This window comes from Rhineura floridana, chromosome 3 (genome assembly GCF_030035675.1).
Source record: "Rhineura floridana isolate rRhiFlo1 chromosome 3, rRhiFlo1.hap2, whole genome shotgun sequence".
Lineage (NCBI taxonomy): Eukaryota > Metazoa > Chordata > Lepidosauria > Squamata > Rhineuridae > Rhineura > Rhineura floridana.
The window spans coordinates 127711326-127735403 of record NC_084482.1 but is presented as its reverse complement, the minus strand read 5'-3'; the positions used below and the strand labels follow the sequence as shown (position 1 = coordinate 127735403).

The 24078-nt window shown below is 40.4% G+C and overlaps 1 protein-coding gene and 1 long non-coding RNA gene across 4 annotated transcripts in view; one reads left to right on the top strand and one right to left on the bottom strand.

Annotated features, from left to right (window-relative positions):
* Positions 1 to 24078, top strand: part of CACNA2D2 (calcium voltage-gated channel auxiliary subunit alpha2delta 2) — a 1044533-nt gene that overhangs the window by 986685 nt on the left and 33770 nt on the right. For all 3 annotated transcript variants that reach the window (XR_009761453.1, XM_061617858.1, XM_061617859.1), the window contains 2 exons: positions 10759 to 10819; positions 20615 to 20712. Coding sequence is in view for 2 of the 3 variants with exons in the window: in XM_061617858.1 (XP_061473842.1) it covers positions 10759 to 10819; positions 20615 to 20712 (159 nt within the window). In the remaining variant the exon portion in view is untranslated. The remainder of the gene's footprint in view (positions 1 to 10758; positions 10820 to 20614; positions 20713 to 24078) is intronic.
* LOC133380500 (uncharacterized) lies at positions 1751 to 22120 on the bottom strand. The gene is made up of 3 exons (XR_009761455.1): positions 21904 to 22120; positions 10105 to 10173; positions 1751 to 4023 (listed from the first exon to the last, which is right to left on the bottom strand). It is a non-coding gene; the product is annotated as an uncharacterized LOC133380500 (long non-coding RNA).

The following is a 24078-nucleotide window of genomic DNA, read 5'->3' as shown; positions in this document are numbered from 1 at the left end:
GACTAGGAATTCATATATGAAATGTGTCTCCTAGAGGCATTATCACTGAGTTGTGCAGATTTATTAGAGGCAATACTCTAAATGATTCCTTTTTATGCCTGTGGCAATAAAAGCAACAAAGTTTTTAAAAAGTGGATTTTCATGTCAAAGGTAGCACATATAGTTTGTAGCATGGTTAAAAATTGCTCCCCACTCTGTCTCTGTATAGTAGTACCTAGGTATGGTCTGAAGGCACATAAGGCCTGCTCCCTGCTGAAGCTAAGCAGGTTCAGGTCTGGGCAGTGCCTGGATGGGAGACCTCCTGGGAACCATTTGTAAGCCGCCTTGGGTTTCAATCATGAAAAGAAAGGCAGGGTATAAATTTAATAAATAAATAAATAATAACGACATACTGTATGTAGAAATGCTCAAATAACAGGAAGTGTCGTGTGCTAAACTGCTGCTTCATGGTCCTCAGGTGTCTGCTCACAAGTACACATTTGCACTGTATTGCTCTGAACATACTGTCAACCTCTTCAGAGGCATCTGCCTGAATCATTTTGCTGCACCTTAAAGAAGGCTGTACCACAGGATGGGAACCTGTGAGCCTCCAGTTATTGCTGGATCATTGGCCATGCTGGTTGGGACTAGTGGAAGTTGGAGTCCAACACCTTCTAGAGAGCCACAGGTTCCCTAGCTGTCCAGGAATATTCTGCTGTTTTCATATGGCTCAGATACAGAAGCAGCAAAAGTATTATGCTTCTGGATAAACTACCTAGCATTCAGCCCAGTGGAAGCCCCAACAGGACTGATTGTGGACCATGGAGCAATCTTATTGGAGCACATACCAGACTGGCAGAAGAAGAGCAAAAGTGAGAGACTCTCCACCCCCAGATTTACCATCCATGGGCCTTGCCTCTCCCCCCAGGCCCTGTGAGTGACAGCAGAAGCGAGTCCAATCCTTTGCCCTACCAGGAAGAGTCAGCAGGCACCCCAGAGTGTCTGATGAGGTACATATCCAGAAAGGGCAGTTAAAATCTGAGGGCTTTGCCAAAAGCAGGGCTGCCAACTGGTTGCCACTGAAAAAGTGATGTCAATGAGGATCATCCTTTTGAGTCCTCCATTAGACTGTTCACTGACCGTGGTTTGGTAGTTAATATAATTTATTGTGAATACTTATATTTTAAAAAATTAAGATAGGTATTCAGCCTCTGTTTTGACTGAGCGCATCCAGTGACAGTGGGTGATACTTTACTCAATCACATGTATTTATTTATTTATTTCATTTATAGACCGCCCATAGCGAATAGCTCTCTGGGCGGTGTACAAAAAGTTAAAATACAGAATATGACAATAAAATCAGTTATTCTCTGTTGGTAATATCACTGATATCTTCCACTATAGTGAAAGCAGCAACTTGTTGTTCCTTTGTGATTACTGTTATTTGGCCTTGTAGATCTTCACTGCTTTTTTTATCCTCACTCAGCATTATCTTATATGTCTTAGAGGGTTTTTTTTTTTAGTTAATCCGTTAATTTAAATTAATTTTTTGTGTGCAGTTAATTCTGTGTCCTCTTAATAGCTGTCACTGTCTTGCTGCCAAGTGTAACTAATTACTGCTAACTGCTACTGTGCTGTGCGGATGGTGATTACAGCTCAGATGTGCCTGGAGGTTGTTTGTTTGTAGACCTGGGTTAGATTTGGAGAAGGGCAGATACAGTGCAGGAGTAGTGAGATCCGCTGTAAACCGCCCAGAGAGCTTTGGCTATGGGGCGGTATATAAATGTAATAAATAAATAAATAAATTCAGGAATTCCTTTTTTCCAGTCCTTTAAGGAGCTTAATCAGCCTTCCTTTAATCCTTCATTTGTTCCTTTTAAAATGCAGGTCAGTCCAAATTAAAACAGCTATCTTCTATAATATGATTAGGGGCGAGTAAGCTGTCCTGGTATTCATTATGTGTAGACCTAACTAGATGAGGCAGTGAGTTCTGTTTGGTCCAAATTACTTCCAGCTGGGTACTCTGTACTGGAATAACATAAGTTCACTGGATGGGGAGGAGGAGTTGCTGTGGTATGTAAAGATTCTATCCCACTTCACTTGAATAAATATCAGTTGTAGGCCATCCTACTGCATGTCTGCTTGATTTCCCTCTGCCCATTTTGACCAATGAAGATCAGTCAAGAGAAACTTCTAAATTCCATCTTAGTTGAAATGAATATTTTGTTGCATGAGGGTTTAGTTTTTCAAGGTAAAATAATCACAAGGCCATTGTTGAAGAAGTCTTCTCTTGAGTCCCTTATATTGGGGAATTGCCAGTGAGTCTCAAAGTTATGATTCTTGGAAAACTAATCTAGCAGGCAGTAGAAAAGGCTTTTGAAAGAAATTAACTGATTCTCAGTCTGACTTTAGGATGAGTTACGGATAGAAACTGCCTTGGTTGCCTGATAGATGACCCATACCAAAAACAAGACAGGGAACAATGTCTCTGTTGATTCTACTTGATCTCTCAGCACCTGTTGACAGCAATGACCATGGTATCATCCTGGAACACTTGCATGGGTTAAGTGGATTATCAGGTTTGCAGTGGTTCTGTTCCTATCTCATAGGATAGTTTCAGAGCGTGATTACTGCTCCCGGTTGTCTTCTATGCTTGTTAAGTTCTTCATGAAATTGCTGGTTGGGGTCACTCAAGGCTTCGGAGTGCAATGTCATCAATATGCTGATGGCCACCCAACTCCATTTCTCCTTTTCATCTACATAAATCATGGCAGGTTCCTCCAGGAATGACTGCCAGAGGTTAGTAATGGACTGCATGACAATGAAGTTTAATCCAAGGCAAGACAGAACTTCTGTTAGAACAATGGGCCCTGTGATCTATGAAAGATATGCCACTACTAGATGAGAATTCACTCTCCCCTAAGGAGCAGATTTGTTGAGAAGGCTCATCTGTTAGCAAGACTTTTTTGGCAATACCAAGGTCAGACATTATACTTGCTAATTTAAAAACTTATTTATGTGTTTCTTTATTTATAAATCTCTATCTCTAGATTCTAAAAGGGCCCCCAAGGCAGCTTCTAAAATCAAACACAGAAATACAAGAAAAACACCAGCGATATACCTCTCTTCTACTTTACAGGCACTCTGAGTTCCCCTAGGCTACTACTTTGTTTTGTTTTCTTCACTAATGACAGTTCATTTATAAGAGCTCTGGACAGTTGGGATATTTTCCCCTTCCCTCTCCCTCATGAGAGATATAAGTAAGACCATGCCACAAGAATTATTGTTTTAACTGGATAATTAGAATTAAACAAAAATGAAATCGTATAGAAAAAGCTCTTCAAAGCATCGCAACACTTAGCAAAATATTACTAGTCAAATTCACAAGTATTTCTAGGAGATGTTGGCACCATTCTAGTAGTTAGGATGGCCAGATGCAAACGACACCAGAACGCATGCATCCTTAATGGTTGTGTAGAAAGGGGAATTTCAGGTGGTGAAGCTTGCATAATAAGCTACACCTGCTGAAGTTCCATCTTCTACACAACTATTAAAAGGGAGAGAGGCCAGTCCTCTTTTGCATCTGGCCAGTGAAAATTATCCAGCCCAGTAGAAAAATCAAATAAAATTGAACAAAAAACCTTTCTAGTATACAAATTAGAGCTGTTCTATTGCTATCCTTGAAAGCTGATAGTTTGGCTGTTTCTTCAACAGCTATACTAGTACAGCTGATCACCCCTTGCAGTTGCCCTGTTCTGAAATTAAGTGTCCTTAACCTAGAGCTGACCCCAAACGACATTTTTCTGAGAACATTTTTGAGACTTGGGGGGGGGTTGCCCCCAACTCTAGAAAAAGAAGGCTGCTTTGCAGAATTTTCTCTAAATATTCTCCACCATTTTTGTGGTGAGGACAGCTGCCATTCTACACACCCTGCTACAGAACAGCACTTGGTCCATGGCCTTGTAGAGGATGCAGATTGGTGGCCAGGCTACCAACACAGTTGCTGGTGGTGGTGCTTTCATTTACAGCAACAGCTAGAAAGAACTGGAAAACAAAGAGAAAACAGTGTTAACTGCCACTGCTAATGGTGAGCCACACTACAGATAAATCACTGGAGAATTTCTCCACCCACTTGGCAAATTCAATGAAGTGGGCCTTCGAATTTCTCTGCTCACAAATAGGATGGAAACTTTCAAGAGGCCATTTCTTAATTCTAGGATTAAGCCGTAGCTTAATCTGATTTATGCCCCATTTGGGCATCCAGTCATTTGTTTTAATAAAGTCCCTTTAGCTGAATGACTGTTAACTGGATAATAGAGTACTGTGTATCTCACAAACTGACAGACAGATAGAGAGACAAAATAGAGGCAGGCATTCAGCCTGTGCAGTTGGAAACTCAGCAACAGACGAACACATAAACTGTTCTATGCTTGCTATGGTTACTAGGGTTGCCAGGTCTCCAGTTTTCACCCGCAGTCTCCAGATTTTTAGGGTCCTCCCCGGAGTCTCAGCTTCCATTTTTTAAAAAAATTAAGTTTCTAGGTGGTCTGGTTCATGACATATACACCAAAATGCCAGCCACCCCCACCCCCACACACCTGTTAAATGAGCTTGTAGCTGGCTGCTCTAACCCTGCCCTTTCAGGTTTGCAGCCAATAAGTGAAGTCAGGGTTGTGATTGACAAGGCATTTCTTGACCTTCAGGCAGTGGCTAGACCTCATTGCAAGGTCAGAACACTGTTGCTTTTTCCTGCTTATCTGAAAATCTCATAAATTGAGTAAGTATATAGCTTTCAGCAGTAGCACAAGTCTGGAGGAGTCAAGCAAGTTTAAATTTTCCTGAGCTGTTGAAAAGGGCAGTGTTTTGAAAACCTTCCCAATATGAAGCTTAATCCAATTCACACTTTTCTCAGAGTAAAACTGCAATGCTAATCCCACATACCTGGAGTAAACCCCATTGAATTCAGTAGGATTTACTTTTGAGTAGACATGGTTAGGATTGTGCTGTAAATTAATGGGACTTTTGAGTGAACATAGCAAAGGATTGTGTTTGTTGTAAATCTTTCTCTTCCCCCTCCCCCCCAATCCTATTTTTAAAGCAATTAGGCAGAGTTTACATAGGTATCACTGCTTTTATTATGCAGGAAACTAATACTGATTTTATTTTATTTTTTAAAAGTTCTGCAATGACAAACTGGTTTTGACAATAAACTATTATATGGGATGTATGTATTTTTACATCTTCAGTGTGTGTGTATATATGGAGTTTTCCCAACAACCTGTGAGGTAGGGTTGGTGATTGGAAAGCAAGACAGCTCACAACAAGAAATACATCCCTTTAAAATCCAATAATCATAAACACAAGTCAATTATGACTTACAGCGACCTTATGAATCAGCGACCTCCAAGAGCATCTGTCATGAACCACCCTGTTCAGATCTTGTAAGTTCAGGTCTGTGGCTTTCTTTATGGAATCAATCCATCTCGTTTGGTCTCCCTCTTATTATACTCCCTTTTGTTTTCCCCAGCATTATTCCATTTTCTTTTCTAGTGAATCCTGTCTTCTCATTATGTGTCCAAAGTATGATAACCTCAGTTTCATCATTTTGGCTTCTAGTGACAGTTCTGGTTTAATTTTTTCTAACACCCAATTATTTGTCTTTTTCACAATCCATGGTACGCACAAAGCTCTCCTCCAGCACATTTCAAATGAATTGATTTTTCTCTTATCCACTTTTTTCACTGTCCAACTTTCACATCCGTACATAGAGATCAGGGATACCATGGTCTAAATGATCCTGACTTTAGCATTCAGGGATACATCTTTGCATTTGAGGACCTTTTCTAGTTCTCTCTTAGCTGCTCTCCCCAGTCCTAGCCTTCTTCTGATTTCTTGACTATTGTCTCCATTTTGGTTAATGACTGTGCTGAGGTATTAATAATCCTTGATGAGTTCAATGTCCTCATTGTCAACTTTAAAGTTATATAAATCTTCTGTTGTCATTATTTTAGCCTTTTTGACGTTCAACTGTAGTCCTGCTTTTGTGCTTTCCTCTTTAACTTTCATCAGCATTCATTTAAAACCATTACTGGTTTCTGCTACTGGTATGGTATTGTCTGCTATCTTAAATTATTGATATTTCTCCCTCCAATTTTCACACCTCCATCTTGGTCCAATCCTGGTTTCCATATGATATGTTCTGTGTATAGATTAAACAAATAGGGTGATAAAATGCAGTCCTGTCCCACACCATTTCCGATATACTGTCCTTACAATAGCCTCTTGTCCAGAATATAGGTTGTGCATCAGGACAATCAGATGCTGTGCCATTTCTTTTAAAGCATTCCATAGTTTTTCATGATCTACATTTTTGTAGAATCTTGAGCATTACTTTACTTGCATGGGATATTAAGGCAATAGTTTGATAATTACTGCATCCCCTTTCTTTGGAATTGGAATGTATATTGTATGCTTCCAGTCTGTTGGCCATTGTTTAGTTTTCCATATTTCTTGACAAATTTTGGTCAAAATTTGGACAGATTCAGTCTCTGTAACTTGTCGCAACTCTATTGGTATGCCATCTGTTCCTGATGATTTTTTTCTTCCAAGTATTTTAAGAGCAGCTTTCACCTCACATTCTAAAATTTCTGGTTCCTCCATGAATGAATCTGTCATCCTGGCATCTCTTTTGTAGAGTTCTTCAGTGTATTGCATCCATCTTCCTTTTATTTCATCTCGGTCAGTCAGTGTGTTCCCGTTGATTATTCAACATTCCCACTCTTGGTTTAAATTTCCCTTTCACTTCTCTAATCTTTTGGAACAGGGCTCTTGCTGTTCCCATTTTGTTGTCCTCTTCTATTTCTATACAATGACTATTGTAATATTCTCTTTGTCCCAACATACTAGTCACTGTATAGTTGTATTTAGGGTTCTTACCATGTTTCTATCTTCTTTTCCTTTCCCTTTCCTTCTTTCTTTAACCATTTTAAGAGTTTCTTCAGTCATCCATTGAGCTCTTTCTCTCTTTTTAACTAGAGGTATTGTCTTTTTGCATTCTTCCCTGATAATGTCTCTGACTTCAATCCATAGTTCTTCTGGTTCTCTATCAACTAAACTTAAAGCCTCAAACCTGTTCTTTATTTGATCTTTATAACCTTCTGGGATGTTATTTAAATTGTATTTTGGCATTATGATTGCTTTGTTGTTCTTCTTTAGCTTTACTCTGATTTTCGATATGACCAGTTCATGATCTGTACCGCAGTCTGCTCCTGGTCTTGTTTTCGTGGAAAGTATGGAACTTCTCCATCTTCTGCTACCAATTATATAATCAGTTTGATTCCTATATTGACCAACAGTTGCAAAACAGCTTAAAGTGGCATGATTCTGAATGTTGGATAGTGTGAGTGCAATCCCTTATCAATTGAGGTTGCAGTTCTGTGCATGTTTCTCTTTTCACGTAAGCCCTTTTGAATACATTGGGACTTGATTCTGAGTAAACATATATAGGATTGCACTATAAATATCTTTACAGGTTGTGTAAGTAATAAACATGTTTGACAGTCATGCTTATATAAATATTTCTTCATACTGTGGCCCGGTAAGTATCTGATTTCACACTATGGTTGTACATTATTACTTCCTCTACATTTTCAATGTGCCCTTCTTCCTTGGGGTGTTCACAGTTCCCCTCTGTTGTTTTCATCCATTTTCAGATTAGGCTGAGAGATGGTCAGAAGCCCATGGTCACCCAGTAAACTTTATTGCTCAATTCCATTCTAAAAAATTAATTAAAATGATTTACATGCAGGCAAAGTTTATTAAGTAGATCCACACAATACATTCAAAACACATCCACCTCTCATTTAAAGCACATGACTTCCCCTAAATAATCCTGGGAAGTGTAGTTTCCCCCTCACAGTTGTAGTTCCCACCATCTTAACAAATTACAGTTCCCATGATTCTCTGGTGGGATTCATGTGCTTCAAATGTGCATTGAATGTGCTTTAAATGAATGGTGTGGATCTGCCCCAGGTATGCTGTGCATTCATTAGTGAATTGAAAATGTAGAGGAAGTAACAATTTTAAAACATTCTTTTTTAAAACAGGAGAAGGGCTGTAGCTCAGTGGTAGGGCACATGCTTGGCATGCAAAGGTCCAAAATTCAATCTCTGGAAAAGACTATTGCCTGGAATTCTGGAGAGCCAATGCTAGTCCATATCATCAGTACTGAGCTAGATGTATCAAATGACCTGAGTAGGTATAAGGCAGATTCCTTTGTTCCTAAATGTGGAAAGAGACCCAAGGGCCACAGTGACTCCAGAATTTATATATGTATTTTATTTACTACATTTATATACCACTTTATTGTAAAAAAAAAAAACCTCAAGGTGGTTTACAGAAGGAATTAAGACAATAAAATTATTGGCAAAAACAGTTAAAGACTGGTATTTAAAAACATTCAAAATAATAAAACCAACAATGAATTAAAAAACAGATAAAGAGCACAATAGCTTCTACATGCCTGTGTAGGCTTGCCTAAACAAACATGTTTGTAGCAGGTGCTGAAAATAGTACAATGAAGGCATCTGCCTAATGTCAATAGGCAGGGAGTTCCAAAGCATAGGTGCTGCCACACTAAAGGACTGATTTCTTACAAAAGCAGAAAAATGTGGCATCCATAATATGGAAAGCACACCTTGAACTTGGCCTGCTAGCAAATCAGCAACCAGTGCAGATTTCAGAGCAGAGGTATTATGTGCTGATAGGGTCTCACTCATGTCAGTAATCATGTGACAGCATTCTGCACTAACTGCAGCCCCTGGGTCAGGTTGTGCTGCATGGGAGTTTCTGTGACCTTGGCTGACTGGCTGCCAGGGTTTTTTTAGCTTTGGTTTTTGGTTAGGAACCCTGACTGGTTGTGGAATGCTGAGTTTTCTGCCTTACTCATAGAAATCTTGTTGTGGTTGGTATGGTACTGCATTTAGGAAATCATCACTGTCTTTTGTTTTTCTATTTGCATTTCATTTACCTCTGACTTCACTCCCTTACATCCATAGAAGCAACAACAGTGGTTCCATGCACTCAGCTCAACCCCCTTAAACCCACTGATGATGCACCTTGTTGGTTGCATGATGGTTTGTTTCTTGCCCAATAGTGGTAAAAGAGAATTCACATACTGGGAAGTGTGGCTGCAATTGCTGCTGTTCCCAAGCTGCTGCCTGTGAAGGTAAACCAAACCATGTGTGTTTTTTCTCTGTCAATTATTATTCACTGGAATTGGGTTGGCTGTAAAAGTGAGTTTATAGCAGCCCACAGGTAGACAGCAAAGGGAAGAGAATCTTCTTACTCTTACTGATTTCTCAAACCTCTTTCTGAAGTGAAGGGTCAAATCTGTAAAGAAATTTGGAGCAGCCATGTTAAAAGGTACGGGCAGGGCATTCCAGCCAGGGAGTTGCCAACCCTGCTTTGATACGGATATCTTTGCAGAGGATCCATAGTCAAGCTTTACCAACAGCACAATCCAAACCATATCTACTCAGAAGTAAGTCCTATTGAGTTCTATGGGGCTTAGTCCCTTTGTAAGAGTGTTTAGAATGGCAGCCTTCAGGAGCATCCATCTTTACTCTTGAGTGCCCCCATCTAGCATCTCCACAACACTAGGCTCCTTTCTTCCTACAGTGACCTTCTGGTGACTGGCCTGGCCTGAGGGCACCTAAACCCTTCTTGCCAGAAGCAAGTAGACTAGATTAAGTGTTCCCTACTCAGGCTCCACCTTTTAGCTAAGATTTCTAGCTTAATTTCCAATCAGAGAAATGTTTTTGTTTGAACTGCCTAGTCCAAGCAACTGTGGTTGATGCTTTGTATCATGCTTAATGACATCACTCGAGCCTGCCCCCATGACGTTACTCAGGCCCACCCAGTGACATCACAAGGGCCCACCCCTGAAATCTCAGGGTTTGGGATGCTTCTGAGCTGGCAACCCTAATGGCTACATCTGCTTGCTCCTATGAAATTTGTAGGATCTGTTTCATATTCAGACTAGGGAGGGATGGCTATTGCAGTGCTTTGAGACCACTGTTAACTAGAAGGCAGCAGCTGCACCCTCTACAATGCATTGCATTTTACCTCCATCTGATGGGTAAGTCTTTGGTTGGACTGTCTTCATAAAGGACCCTGGTTTGGCCATGTTGATGCCTGAAAAATAATTTTTATTAGGAAATATTGTTTTGATAATTCTCTTTCTGTATGAGCAGAGCATGTGATTTCTTTTCTTTGTTAATATCGTAATAAGAGAGAGATGTCCATATGACCTACCAAACATACATATATATGTATAAATATGAGGATATATATGTGTGTATATGTGCATATGTAACTGTACAGCCCCAAAGTGATACATATACAATTTATCAGATATATTTAATTTCAGATTATATATATTTAAAATATATTTATAATATTTATATATTATTTATATATATACAATAAAATATCAAATCCTCCAAATGTTGGCACCATATTGGCTATAACTTTGTATAATACTAGTTACCAAAGAATCTTCTCTCCTTTCTCTCTTGTTAAAATTAGTCAATTGTTTTGCCTCTTTTGTTTATGCCTCTCTCTCTCTCTCCTCTCTTTCTCTCTCTCTCTCTCTCTCTCCTCCACCCCATTTCTCACTTGCTCTTTCTTTTTTCTTTTCTTCTGTCACATTCTGAGACTGAAGCCTTCTTCTTCCCTCATTTCAAACCCCTGCCGGATAACGTTACCTTTCTGTTGCAGATTTTGAATACCTGCTGCCAAACAGCTTTGAGTCCGAGGGACATGTATTCATTGCTCCAAGGTAGCTTTGCGTGTGAGCTTGCTGAGGTGTCCATTCAACCACTCTCCCCCAACACTGATCCTGGGATTGATTCAACTCCCCTTCCCATCCCCACTTCCCTCCCTGCCACACCTTTTAAATATTCTACTTCATCACTCCCACCTCTTTCAGAGCTGACACCTTCTCATTGTGCCAAAGTCTTGATCATTTCCCCCCCTTCTTTTCATGTCTGTCATCTGCCTGTGTGCCAGTCTGACACTACGGCTGCCACCTGCACCTTGCTGAGATGCCACTGTGGCTGGCAGCACAGTGGTCCCACCTTCTGTTCACTCACCTACATAAGAAGAGTATATATATGTATGCCTGTGTATGAGATATTATGTACACATACATATATAGGTATAGTTTCTGAAAATACTCAAAAAATAGTAAGACAGCCGTATCTGGATCATGATGAGATCTTCCCATCATGTTAGTTATATCTGAAAAAAATATAATACACAATTTTTGTCTAAGCCAAAAGCTGACTTTGGAAGGTAGGAGTATCATTCATAACCCTATCTAGATTTCCTATTGAATAATTTTAGCCAATATTTTCCAACCCAAGAGTTGTTAGCACTGAATATCCCATTATCAATTTGGTTGACTAGGTGCATCTCACACATCATTATTCTGATCCATGATTCATTGACCAAGGAATTTTTAACATCAGAATGGGCTTTTGCCTCACTTTTATTTATGTTTTTGGATTTCACAAATACTAAATTTCACAAATACCTAATAATAAATAAACACTGTGATAGCATGAATCATTCACTCCCTACGCTATTTTTATTAGTGAAAATACTTCCAAGTTTTTATAAAGCTACTGAGTTGTTCAGAAATCATTTTTTAAACATATAGGATTCAAAAAGACATAACACTGCTGCTGACCTTTGTGAGGGCATATGAAATCCAGTAGTAATGAGAAAATATTCTGCTGCTATATGTAAGGAATCATGAAGCCACTTTTATAAGCCTTTTCCTTCCTTGGCCATGAAACTCACTGAGTGACCTTGGTATCTCTTAACATACATTTGGAAGGACAATGACCATGTATGCTGCCATGAGCTATTTGGAAGAAAGGCAAGATGAAATAGATAGGCAATATAATATCAGCCAAAATTCAATGCCCAATGTTTTGTAAAGGGGAAATAGTGAGATCCTATTGTTCCCTGCTACTTTTAGTGAAGGATTAGAAAATGGAAGAGAATTTCTGTACATCATATGGATTTGGTAACTCTCCACAAATTCAACTTTGTACAGGAGAGAATAATACTGAGGGTGGGGGTGACTTCTAAGTTTTCATACACTTCTAAGATATACTTCCCTTATTCCAAGCATTTTTGTACATTCTGTTCCATATAAGTTAACGTTCTTCAGCCTTGGGTCCCCAGATGTTAATGTACTACAACTCCCATCATCCCTGACCATGCTATCTGGGGATGATGGGAGTTGTAGTCCACCAACAGCTGGGGACCCAAGGTTGAAGAACAGTGGTATAATAGAGGAACAGGTTACCCATCTGTGCTACAAGTCGCAATCCATTCTGACCATCCATGGTATAAATGGAAGTTTTACATACTGAAGATCCAAATCAGGGCTCAAAATCTTATTCATGTGAAATGTAATTACATTTTTGTTAGACTTTTTATAATAAAAAAGAATAATGGGAGGAAGAATCTCCTGAAAATGTTCATTGCAACACAATGTCTAATCAGGTCTGTTGCTAAATCAGAACAAATAGATCCTGTGCCATCAATTCATAATGCAGAGGATCACATGACAGCACCACCAGTTAGCCCTTCAGCACCAATAATACCAAACAACATACTAATGAAACTGTATGATATCTCATCAATACAGTCATAGCCCATGGTAATTTTCAGAAACCATATATCACTAATGATCTATTTGTGGGCGTGCAAGCACATATATCTGTACACATTTGTGTAGATATATTGGTGGATGCAGTGTTGTGAACTTACAGGTCTTTGAGAAGCAAAATTATATGTACAGCAAGGATGATTTTATACTTTATACTATAGGAGGACTTGCAATATATTGATGAAAAATCAAGAGATTAACCATGCAAAATAGACACAGATACCTCTTCTAAAATGTGATTACAGTCATTTACAGGTGAAGCCAGAATCTGATTCAACCTCTTCTTACAAACATATTTTGAGTTTTATTTGCATTAATTTGTGCCTGTTCAATACAAAGTCCTGTCGACCACAAGTATGAGGGATAAGTGGAGTGCACTGTATATCTGTATATCTATATTGCTGTGTTTCTCAGTCCTCATTACACAAAAGCAGCACATCATTTAAAGAATTTGGCTCTACTACAGTATATTAATGAGTTTGAACCAAACTCATTAATGGAAGCAACATGCATTGATGAAACTAACACACACCTTCCTCCAGTGATTCACAAGTACAGTGCTACAGTTAATAGTCCAGTCACTATGACTGATATAGAACTTCCTTGGTTTGGCCAGTTAAGGGCAATAATTATGCAGCAGATGGACTTGCTAAGGAATTGATTGTGTAATCCCAGAACACTACAGCACAATTATTTCAGGGTTTGTACTAGAGCCTACCTCATGCAACTTTGGGGGGAAAGCAAACTTAACAAGATATGTACATAGATCACCCTGCTTGGAAAAGCATGATGCAGCAGGGAATAAAGTGGATTCACTCTTGCTTTGTGAGTTAAGAGCTTTTCCATTTGAACTGTTATTGAACATCTGTCTTTATTGCTTGTACAAAGTTTATATGGAGGTTATACAATGTCCACTCTTTACTGAGCATTTGTTTAGATTTATTATACATCTTCAGTAATTATCCCACACTTTTTAGTGCATTTCCCTGTCACTTGCCTAACCTCAAAAAAGGTTTTTTGGAGGTGGTATAGCACAGTGGGGAAGAGAGCCTGGCTGGGAGGCCAGAGTCTGTGAGTTCAAATCCCCGCTCGTGTCTCCTGGGTGTCAAGAGTCAGCTAAAATCACCCCCAGAGTGAGTGGCTCAGGGGTTACGTGCCCTGCCACCTGGGCAGCCGTGGGCAAGCTGCATAGTCCCAAGGAGCCCAGTTGCTCCCCAGCTGGCAGTTGCGGCCAAGGAAGGGGCTGGCTTGTGCAGCTGTGGCAAGCTGAGCAGGCCCTAGCCAGCTGGGGAGGACTGGCCTCAGAGGGAGGCAATGGTAAACCCCCGCTGAATACCGCTTACCATGAAAACCCTATTCCTAGGGTCGCCATAAGTCGGGATCGACTTAAAGGCAGTCCATTTCCATTTTTAAATGGAACTATTATTATTATTATCTGCACTTCACCCACAGGTCCTAGGGCCGGTTACACTGGAGGAGAGGTCTACAGCAAAAAGCTGACTCTCCTGGTATAGGCTCTCTGCTGCAGAACGTGGAGGGTGGAGAGCCAGCAATGGGAATATAAAGGAGTGGCTTGGGCCAGCTGACATGTCCCCATTCTCCCCTCATTGCATGAGCTCCTTAGTGCCTGAATGGGCTTTCATCTCTTTCATATCATTCAGCCATTTTAGCAAAAGGGAGTCCAGCAGCCCCAGGACATATTTGCTCTATGTCAGGGTTCCCAAAATGTGGCCCATGGACCACCAGCCCTCTGTGAGTTTCATTTAGGCGATCCATGGCATGTCTGTATTAAATATTCACATTAGTTTTTACTTGTGTTTTTATTGCTTCTTTTATTTAATATATTGTATTTTATTGTATTATCTGAATTTTGTGGAATGCAAATTGCAATACAATATACGAAATAAAAGAAGCTATAAAAATACAATTAAAAATCATACAGCTGTCAAACACATTACAGTTGCTGCAACAGGCAGAAATATCATTAAGTGGTACACCAAGACCACCAGCAATTTTCAAGTGGGAAAAGGGTTTAGGAACCACTGCTCTATAGTACTATTCTTCAACCTTGGGTCCCCAGATGTTGGATTACAACTCCCATCATCCCCAGATAGCATGGTCAATGGCCAGGGATGATGGGAGTTGTAGTCCATCAACATCTGGGGACCCAAGGTTGAAGAAACTACTATATAGCACTTTCATACCTTCACCCCCACTTTTCCCCTTTTTTGTCTCTCTCTGGGAGTTCTAAGTTGCAAACATTCTCAATAATAAGGAATTCTCTAAGGCTGCAGGGTTTTTTAAGCATTTATCACAGGTGATTAACAGCCAAGAATTGGAATGCATTTCGTGTACTTGTAACTGATTCCATGGGCACACTGCAAATGTTGAGCAGAGATGGGCTCTCTTTTGTCCAATCCAGACCCAACTAAGCACTTAGAGATGTAGCCCCCATCTAGATAGCATAGCTCCTTTGAGCCTGAAGGCTAGAGCCACTGTTTGGAATCCTAGCCCAGACCATCTAATATTGATTATGCTCAAGAGCATGCACAATTTGTACAGTACGAGCAACTAACTCCAAAGGAGGGATTGTGAGGTATCACTGCTCTGCGGAGAGAACTCCAGTGTTCCAGATGTTTTGATGTCCCACCATGAAGAACGCTTGCCACCTGCCATTTTGGGCACAGCATTTTCCCACTGTTGCACAGGTTTTTTTCCTCACTGTGGTCAATGGTAAGAAAACCTCAAGGCCTCTGGAACTACAATAACGTGCTTGGCAAACTCATTGACTTTTTTTTCAGCATCAGACAGTGTAATGCGACACTGCCATGAACCCAGAAAATAACTCTCTAAATGAATGTGTGCCTTTCCTTTTTACTACTGAGAGGCAATGAGGCATGGGGCCAAGCACACTCTCACTCTCTCCATCCCAATCGTTAGCTACTAGCAAAACCAGGAAGTCAACAATGTTCACAAGAACTTTGCAGCTGCAGCTCTTGGAAAGCTTCCAGAGACAGATGTACACTGGCATAATGCCAGATATAGAGCTGTGACTTGCAGTAGGATTTATGTAATACAAGAATTCATCCTCCTCCATATATGTAGAGGCATGCACACATACTCTCTGAGGGAAAATCTTCAACTCATATAAAGACAAGCCATTAGGAGGGTGGGGCCTGTAACAGCATAAACTATCACTTAGATTAGGGGTGTTAAAAAATAGGAGATATAATGCAAGTCTAAATAGACCTGTCCTACTCTCTAAAATTAGCACATATCTATCAATATGAAGGAGAGACATCTAGAATTGTATGCAAAATAGTGTATCACTGTATTTCCCATTCCTAATCCTGGAGTTAAGGAGGGCTGCTCACCTTGTTATCACTATGGTGAGAAGCAGTTGTATGTGAGTGTCCAGACAACCTCTGTGAACTGTGAAATATTGATCTGTTCCAGACAGATCCTTAGTGTTTTCTCTCATGCTCCCAGTAGTGTAGTGGCAAATTCAGAAGTGCAGGGTCCCTTCATGGTAGTCACAGCCACACCTCCTCCTCTCCCCTTACTTTTTTTGCTGTTGGGTTGAGAATGAGATCCTTGTTAATGCCTTTGCCTACCACAACAGATGTTCCTGGGAGCCAATGAGCATGAAAGAGAAGTGTGTTGGCTACTGAGAAAAGTCTTCTCAGTGGCTCACTTACCTCCTTTCACTCTGATTGGCTTCAATCAGCAGGAAAGGACAATTAAGCATGTTAGAAGACACTTTTCAGTGGTTAACACACTTCCGTTTCATGCTCATTGGCTCACAGGATGCTGGAGACATAGGGACCCTGCTGGGACCCTGCTCCTAAAAAAGTAAGGAGTCTAAGACCCCCTGAGACCCTGGATGACTACACCCCCGCATACTCCCCTTCTCCACTCCTTCCTATCATGTCTCCTATTTCCTCAAAGTCTGGAGTTTTATGGGAGAAGCATTTTTCAAATTCAATAGCATTCAAAAATGAAGTCAAATGACACACCAGAGATTTTGTCCACCGAAGCATAGTGGCACCCATTTTAATTACTTATTTGACAATGACCAGAGGCAATGAAGATACCATATTTGGCAAAGAGAGTATATGGTACATTGAGCACTAGGTGAACACAAGCATATAACTATTATAGTTCATTACATTTGTTCTGCATTATTTCAGAGGACAGAAAAATGTGTTAAAAGTAAGCAGCATAGATAAGATCAGCTCCATATAACCTCATTTCCTTTTTTTTATAAAGAGACAGGTGAGTATCCTTGCCCAGCTTTTGCAAAAGGAGGCTGTAAACAAGGAAAGTCCCAGGCCCAAAGTTATAGTTAAATTCATGCAAGAAGCTAAGCAGTCGTGCTGCAAGGCTATTGCCTCTCAAACACAGTCCTTCATACCCCAGTCACCAAGTGCTTAACATGCTGTTTTCTTTGTGTTTCCATCCTGTTCACTTCAGCAGTGCTCCTGGCTGCACAGTTGAAACAGAGTGTGTGTGTGTTATATTTAAACCACTTAGCGGTCTTTATATTCAATCGGTATAAATTTGGTTAAGCAAACAGTACACATGGACTGCCTTCAAGTCGACCCCAACTTATGGCTACCCTATGAAAAGGGTTTTCATGGTAAGCGGTATTCAGCGGGGGTTTACCATTGCCTCCCTCTGAGGCTAGTCCTCCCCAGCTGGCGAGGGCCTGCTCAGCTTGCCACAGCTGCACAAGCCAGCTCCTTCCTTGTCCACAACTGCCAGCTGGGGGGCAACTGGGCTCTTTGGGACTATGCAGATTGCTCATGGCTGCACAGGTGACAGGGCACGTAACCCCTGAGCCACTCACTGTGGGGGTGATCTTTAGCTGGCCCTTGACACCCAGGAGACACAAGCAGGGATTTGAACTCACAGACTCTGGACTCCCAGCCAGGCTGTCCTCCCAACTGTGCTATACCAACACATACATACACGGTTAATGCAATGTGAATAATTGTTGCTGCTGGTCATGAAGTCTGTCTGCCCTATTGGATTACAGTGTGCTCCACTTACATCATTCCTGCTTTATTCAAGAAGCATTTGCAGGGGACAGGGAGGACTGCACATGATAAAGAAAGCACAGGGTTCCCAGTCCCATGTTTGCCTCATAATACTAATGCAAGATTGGGGTGCATATTTGCATATGAGAAGTAGTGGTGGGTAGGAGGTGCTTAATCCTTCCCAACAGCCTCTCTCCCCTGGCCTCCTACGTCTGGTGAAGGGAGAAAGATTTGGGGATGGGGTTGCAGCGGTGAATAGAGGGAGCAGCTGAAGGATTAAACATCTATCAATTCTCACTTGCAAATGTCACCCCTGCATTACTGTTAACTGCTAACACGTGTTTGTGAAAACTAGCATTTGCCAAGCTGACTTGCAGTTCTACGCTTAGTCCATCCGAACCCCAGACATCTCTGGCAAATGTTAAAAATGACACTTGCTTACATTATGTCACATGCTTTCTTTGCAGGTGGCTGATCAGTTAGTCAACTATTTTTTCCCTTGCATACATTGTTCTTTAGGGTTACAGTAAAAAATAATTATATGCAGAAAGGGATGCGGTGACATAGAACTTCCTACAGTGCTTTAACTTTCTATATCAGGAACAAGCAGTAAATGCACTGTGGGGAAAGCATACAAAGAAGGAAGCTTGGAATGATTATTCAAAATGAGTATAGCATGATGATTGGCTGAATAGTCTCAATGAAAAAGATTTAGGCCTGCATAAAGTGGCACATTATATGTGACTTGCGCTGTGTATACATCTTTCATTTATAGACAGCCATGGCTCATCCTTGTATCTTTCTATTTTATTTATTTGGGGATACATTTACTCTTCAGAAAGAACCTAACAAAAGCGAGTCGGGGATAGGGATGGGGAGAAATTCAATTCAGTTCACATTTAAAGGTAGAAATAAATAATTTACACTTCCTAAAACAATATGCAAACCAAAACACAGCCAACCTTTGAAATTCTCACTTCTCCAAATGTTGTGGTTCAGTTTTCCAGCCAAGTAATGTAGTACAAAAATGTGTGTACTAGGGGAAAGTATACACAGGAAGGCAAATATTGATGAAAATAATACAAAAATGCATTATATGAAGGACAATTGTTTTGTAAACATGCATATGTTAGGCAAAACCGCATACAAAAATGTGTATGTTATGAAAATGTGGAGAACTGAATTTAAGGTTGGAAAAATGAGAAGCTGAGAGAAACTGAAATGGACAGATTTGCCCACGTTTATTCAGAGACAGTTTTGTTTAGTAGGCAGGAGTATTATTCCCAAAGATATAAAATTTCATACTTGTTTAATTACAGTATAGTATCATTCATAATACCTGTATCCCAGAAACCTAATTTGCAGTAGTTTGTAATGGAAACCAACGTGGTACCAATGCTATCAAACATGATTACCCAGAATTGTAGCTTCATAGGGAGTGATATTCATTTTACAACTGGAGTATCTATTCTTCCCCAAAGAGGCTGCCCACCCCTGCTCTAGGGAGACCAACTACTACTGGAAATGTTGCTAGGGTGAATGGGGCTGCTATTAATATCACCACTGCACTATAAGTTTCCCACAGTGATCCTGTATTTACCTGCAAGTGCCATATTTCTTTAGCCATATTTTTAAAGTGACCAAAGAAATTAGAGTTAAATGAAGCTAAGACCAAACCTAAAGAAAAAGGTGGATAGGAAGAAAACATATTGCTTTAGAACTGCAAAATTGAAACTGCAGATCCCATGGCTATTTTCCAAAGCTGCATATAGTCCTATCCATCCTAGTTACCAAAGCTTCAATTTTTTTGTCAAGCAGAAACTGTTTTCAAATTATAATTAGAGCTATAGAGCTTATATAAGAGGCTGTAGTGAAAATCATAGTAAAGGACAGCTCTGGAATTTCACAAAAGTAGATGAGTGTGAAGGAAAGAAGGTCTACTTGTTCTGTCAGATCTTTCTTTCTAATTCCTAAAGGAGTGTGATCCCTAAAGCAGCCTTCCCCAATCTCATACCCTCCAAATGTTTTGGACTACAACTCCCATGAGCCCCAGCCTGTATTAAGCCATTAAATTCTTAGAATAATAACACAATTACTACACAAATTTTTAAAAAGTCATTATATAGTTCCACAAAGTGCTCATGCTGTGCACTAGGCACCAGAGATGGTGATGAGTGGCATCGGTGAATAACAAAAATGATGGAATGCCACAGATTTTTTTATGGTCAATAAATTTCAAAGACTGCCTACTGTTCCTCCACAAACTGTCTCCATGTTGTTTTATAGTCTTCTAATGTTCTTGAGAGGTACTATAATAGCAGTGTGAGAAACCCAATACTACCTTTTTTCAAGCACACTATATCCACTTTTTCAAGCACACTATATCCATATCCACTTGCATTTCAAATTGGGTCCCAGTCACACAGAAAGACATACTAGTATTTCTTTGCAGAGATCTGTTTTGAGATATTTTGGATTTTTACGTGTATCCCTTTCCCCACTTATTCTCTCCTATACAAATAAATGTCAATCACATAAATATTGATTTGTCTCACTGTACACTACACAGCCTTGCACATGCCTCAAGCTAGAAGTCACTTCATTGAGTTTACTGGATAGGACAGGATATGAATTTCATGACTAAATGACTTTACGTAAATTCCCACCACTCTTATCTCAAACATGTATGCAGACAAGTGGGCGTGTGCTCTTATGCACAACAGCAACATGTCTGGGTAACTGCCTCACCTTCGTTGCACACACAGTCATGATGATACCAGTTCTGAGAGGAAGAAAACTGACAGTAACTTTTTCATCCTTCCAAACGACAAATCTTTCATCGTAATCCCAGAGAATATTGCAAAGACCTCAGCCAGTCGGATAACAACACTGAGTTCCTGGAAAACTTTATCGCCCTCATGGAAAAGGTGACGCCTGACTCCAAGCAATGTAAGTACTCCCAGAGCATATAGTGAAGACACAGCCTCTTCTCAAGAAACACTTAGCACTGTTTGGGTGACAGAACCCAGGAAAAAACTTAAGAAGTAAAGGGTTGCTTCTACTTTGAAAGAGATACATTTTAAAAAATGGAGCAACGGTTTATGTTTGCTAAAGATTAGTTTCTTTAGATAGAGCACCCTTTCCAAACCTTTGGGTCCCCAAATGTTGCTGGATTACAGTTCCCATCATTCCTGACCATTGGCCATGCTGGCTGGGGCTGATGGGAGTTGTAGTCAACAACATCTGGGGACCCAAAGGCTGGGAAAGGCTAAGAACGAGCATACCCTATAAAGGCAGGCTTTGGGGGGGAGGGATTACTGAAAATAAAGTTCTAAATGTCAGTTAGTGGATCCAGTCAAAGCCCATGCATACATTGCCAAACTCTGGCCCATGCATGAACCTTCCTTGGATTCCTCACCCCGATTCTATTTGCTCCGCAACAACCCAGTGAAACAAGGAGAAAACATAATCTGTTACTCAGAATACAAACTCCAAATTATAACTGAAATGAATACAATGGTTTATTAAAGGTATAAAGTTACATTGGTAATATTGTCACAACCTTAATGGTGCTATAGGGCATGAAACAATACTTTTCAGAATAGAACATTTAATAATGATTGAAGATGCAATGAACCAAAATTAGCATAATGATAAACTGAATTAGCAACATTAGGAAGACAATGGAAATAACTACTGAAATCTTTTTATAATCATTGAGAACAAAACAAACTAGCTAATTAACTTTTCTATCTTCAGTTATTCGTATAGTTTTAAATCTTCTAGATGGTTATTAGAATGAAATTCATAGTTACGAATCAGATACAAAGATCCAGGCCTATTTAAATATACGGAACGGAAGCCAAACAGCAAGCAGGGAAGCCAGGAAAGCAAACAGGAAACAAAAATAATCCAATAATCCAGAAAGCAAGAAGTACCCCCCCACACCCGCCTTCCCTCAGGGAGGTTAAAAAGAAATCAAATGTAAATATATCACCCAGCAAACTTGGATCAGGAGTTAGCAATTCTCCAATAATTGAACATAAATTTTAATAATTGTGGATAGCATCCCACAATACATTGACCATGCATAGACTATGAATTATCATAATCTGTCTGAGATGAGGATAAAAAGAGTACCTGAGACCCTTGCATCAGTGATTTTCCAAGCAGTGTCCTTTAGGATAGTGTCAGCTCAACACACACTTTTATTATACTTTCACTTAGACATTGTTTTGGCTATTACAGCAGCTTCAAACCAACTTCTTATCAGAAGCTCTTTCTTGGCAGCAGAAAGTGCAACGTTTACAGAATTATAAGCAGCCTTCAGCCCGAAATGACAGGCACAGCATGAAATTGTCCTCCATCTTAATTCATCATGGCTTCTAACCTGACTGCCTTATGTAAATATATAGCAGGGGTGGTCACTCCGTGGCTCTCCAGATGCTGATGAACTACAGCTCCCATCAGTCTCAGCCAACACAGCTCATGGTCAGAGATCTAGCAACGACCTGATTAACAGTTACTATTGCACAAGTCTGCATCTCGGGATGGTTGTAACATCATTTAGCTAACGTCATGAAAGGAGGATACAAATGATTAGTGGAACTCATCGGGTTTAATAAATTCACAATGAAATTCTGTGCATGTCCACTCAGAAGTAAACTAATTCAGTGAGACTTACTACTAGGAAAGGGTATATTGGATTGCAGCCACAGTCATTAGGTAATGCAGCTTGTTGAGCATAAATGTAACCATCAGCAGGTACTCCATTTATGGTCTGGGTTGAACTAGGTCATAGCCCTGGTGCTGGTGCTCTCTGATTCAAAGTGGTACACACTTCACAAAAGCACCACATGTATAAAACCAGTCTGTTCCTGAGACAAAGGCCCAAACTAAGGTGAACAAATCGTTTCTATGGATAGCATAAAAATAGTTTGCAAGAAAATAGGCTTTTTATTCACTAGTTACATTTTCTAACAATAAAGCAATTCAACACTGAAAAAAGGTAAGAAGCCTATAGAATATCCTTCCTCTCTGTATGTATTTTTTAAGTCTACGACGAGGTACACTTAAGATGTTAGAAGTGTCCTTAGTTTGGAGAAGATGACCTAGAGGAGTCTTTTCCCACTGCCTATAATAGAAATGCCACTTTTAGACTTTTGCTTCTTTGTTATACTCTGAAAGCACTCCAGGAGTCTGTGCACAATTGCAGAGGAACATGTTGCTTAGCAGGGCTCCCATTCGTAACAATTGCGTGGAACAAAGGAGGATGGGGAAACGCTTAGAGTATCCTGCCCCTGCTGCATAAGGCAAGCAAATGGGAAGGAAAAAGCCCTGGTTAGTGGCAGCACTAAGGGATACTCTAGTCCTGGGTGGGGGGAAACCTGTGGCCCTCCAGATGTTGTTGGACTTCAACTCCCATTAGCCCCAGCCAGCAATAGGTAGGGATGATGGGAGTTGTAACCAGCAATGTCTGAAGGACCACAGGTTCTCAGCCCTGTTCTAGGCATTGCAAGAAGCATGCCCTAGAGCCTCCCTGACAGTCTTGCCCACCTCTATTATGCCAAGTGAAGAGAGAAGGGACATATACCTGCTTGCTCCCTGGTAATGGTGATGGTAGTGTGGAGAATGATGCCAGAGGCTGCCTGCCCCACCAGAACAACTTAAACAGGGAGTTCTAACCTGAAACCCTTCAGCAGAGCTGGAAGCTAAGGGCTGGAACAGTAGCACAATCAATGGGTCTGGGATGGCTGGTTACTAGCAGAGTTGGTGGACTTCCAGTACTGAGAGAGCTGAGAGGACAGTGACAAGGAGGGTCATTTACAGCATTGCAAGGAATAGCATAGCACTAGAAAGTACTGGGAAGCACTAGTAACCACTCATCTGTTCTACAGTTTGTTACATTTGTGAACATATGTACACTGAATATACCAGAGCTTGGAAAAGTTACTTTTTGGAACTACAACTCCCATCAGCCCAATCCAGTGGCCATGCTGGCTGGGGCTGATGGGAGTTGTAGTTTTAAAAAAGTAACTTTTCCAAGCTCTGGAATATACTGTATATCACCAAGTAATAAACTGAAAAGTATCACACAGCAACCTCAGAAGCCTCTCATCTAAAGACAACCTCTACAGGGCATTCTTATAAGTGAGCGTTGGAGAAGTCCACTGCAGACCTTGCAGTATCTTTGTGTTCTGACAGTTTAGTTGCTGGTGAAGCAAGTGGGAAGAAGGCTGTGCAAGGAGAGAGAGAAAAGGCAAGCAAAAATACAAGTGGATTCCTCACCATCATACCTTAAAATAGGGTGGAATC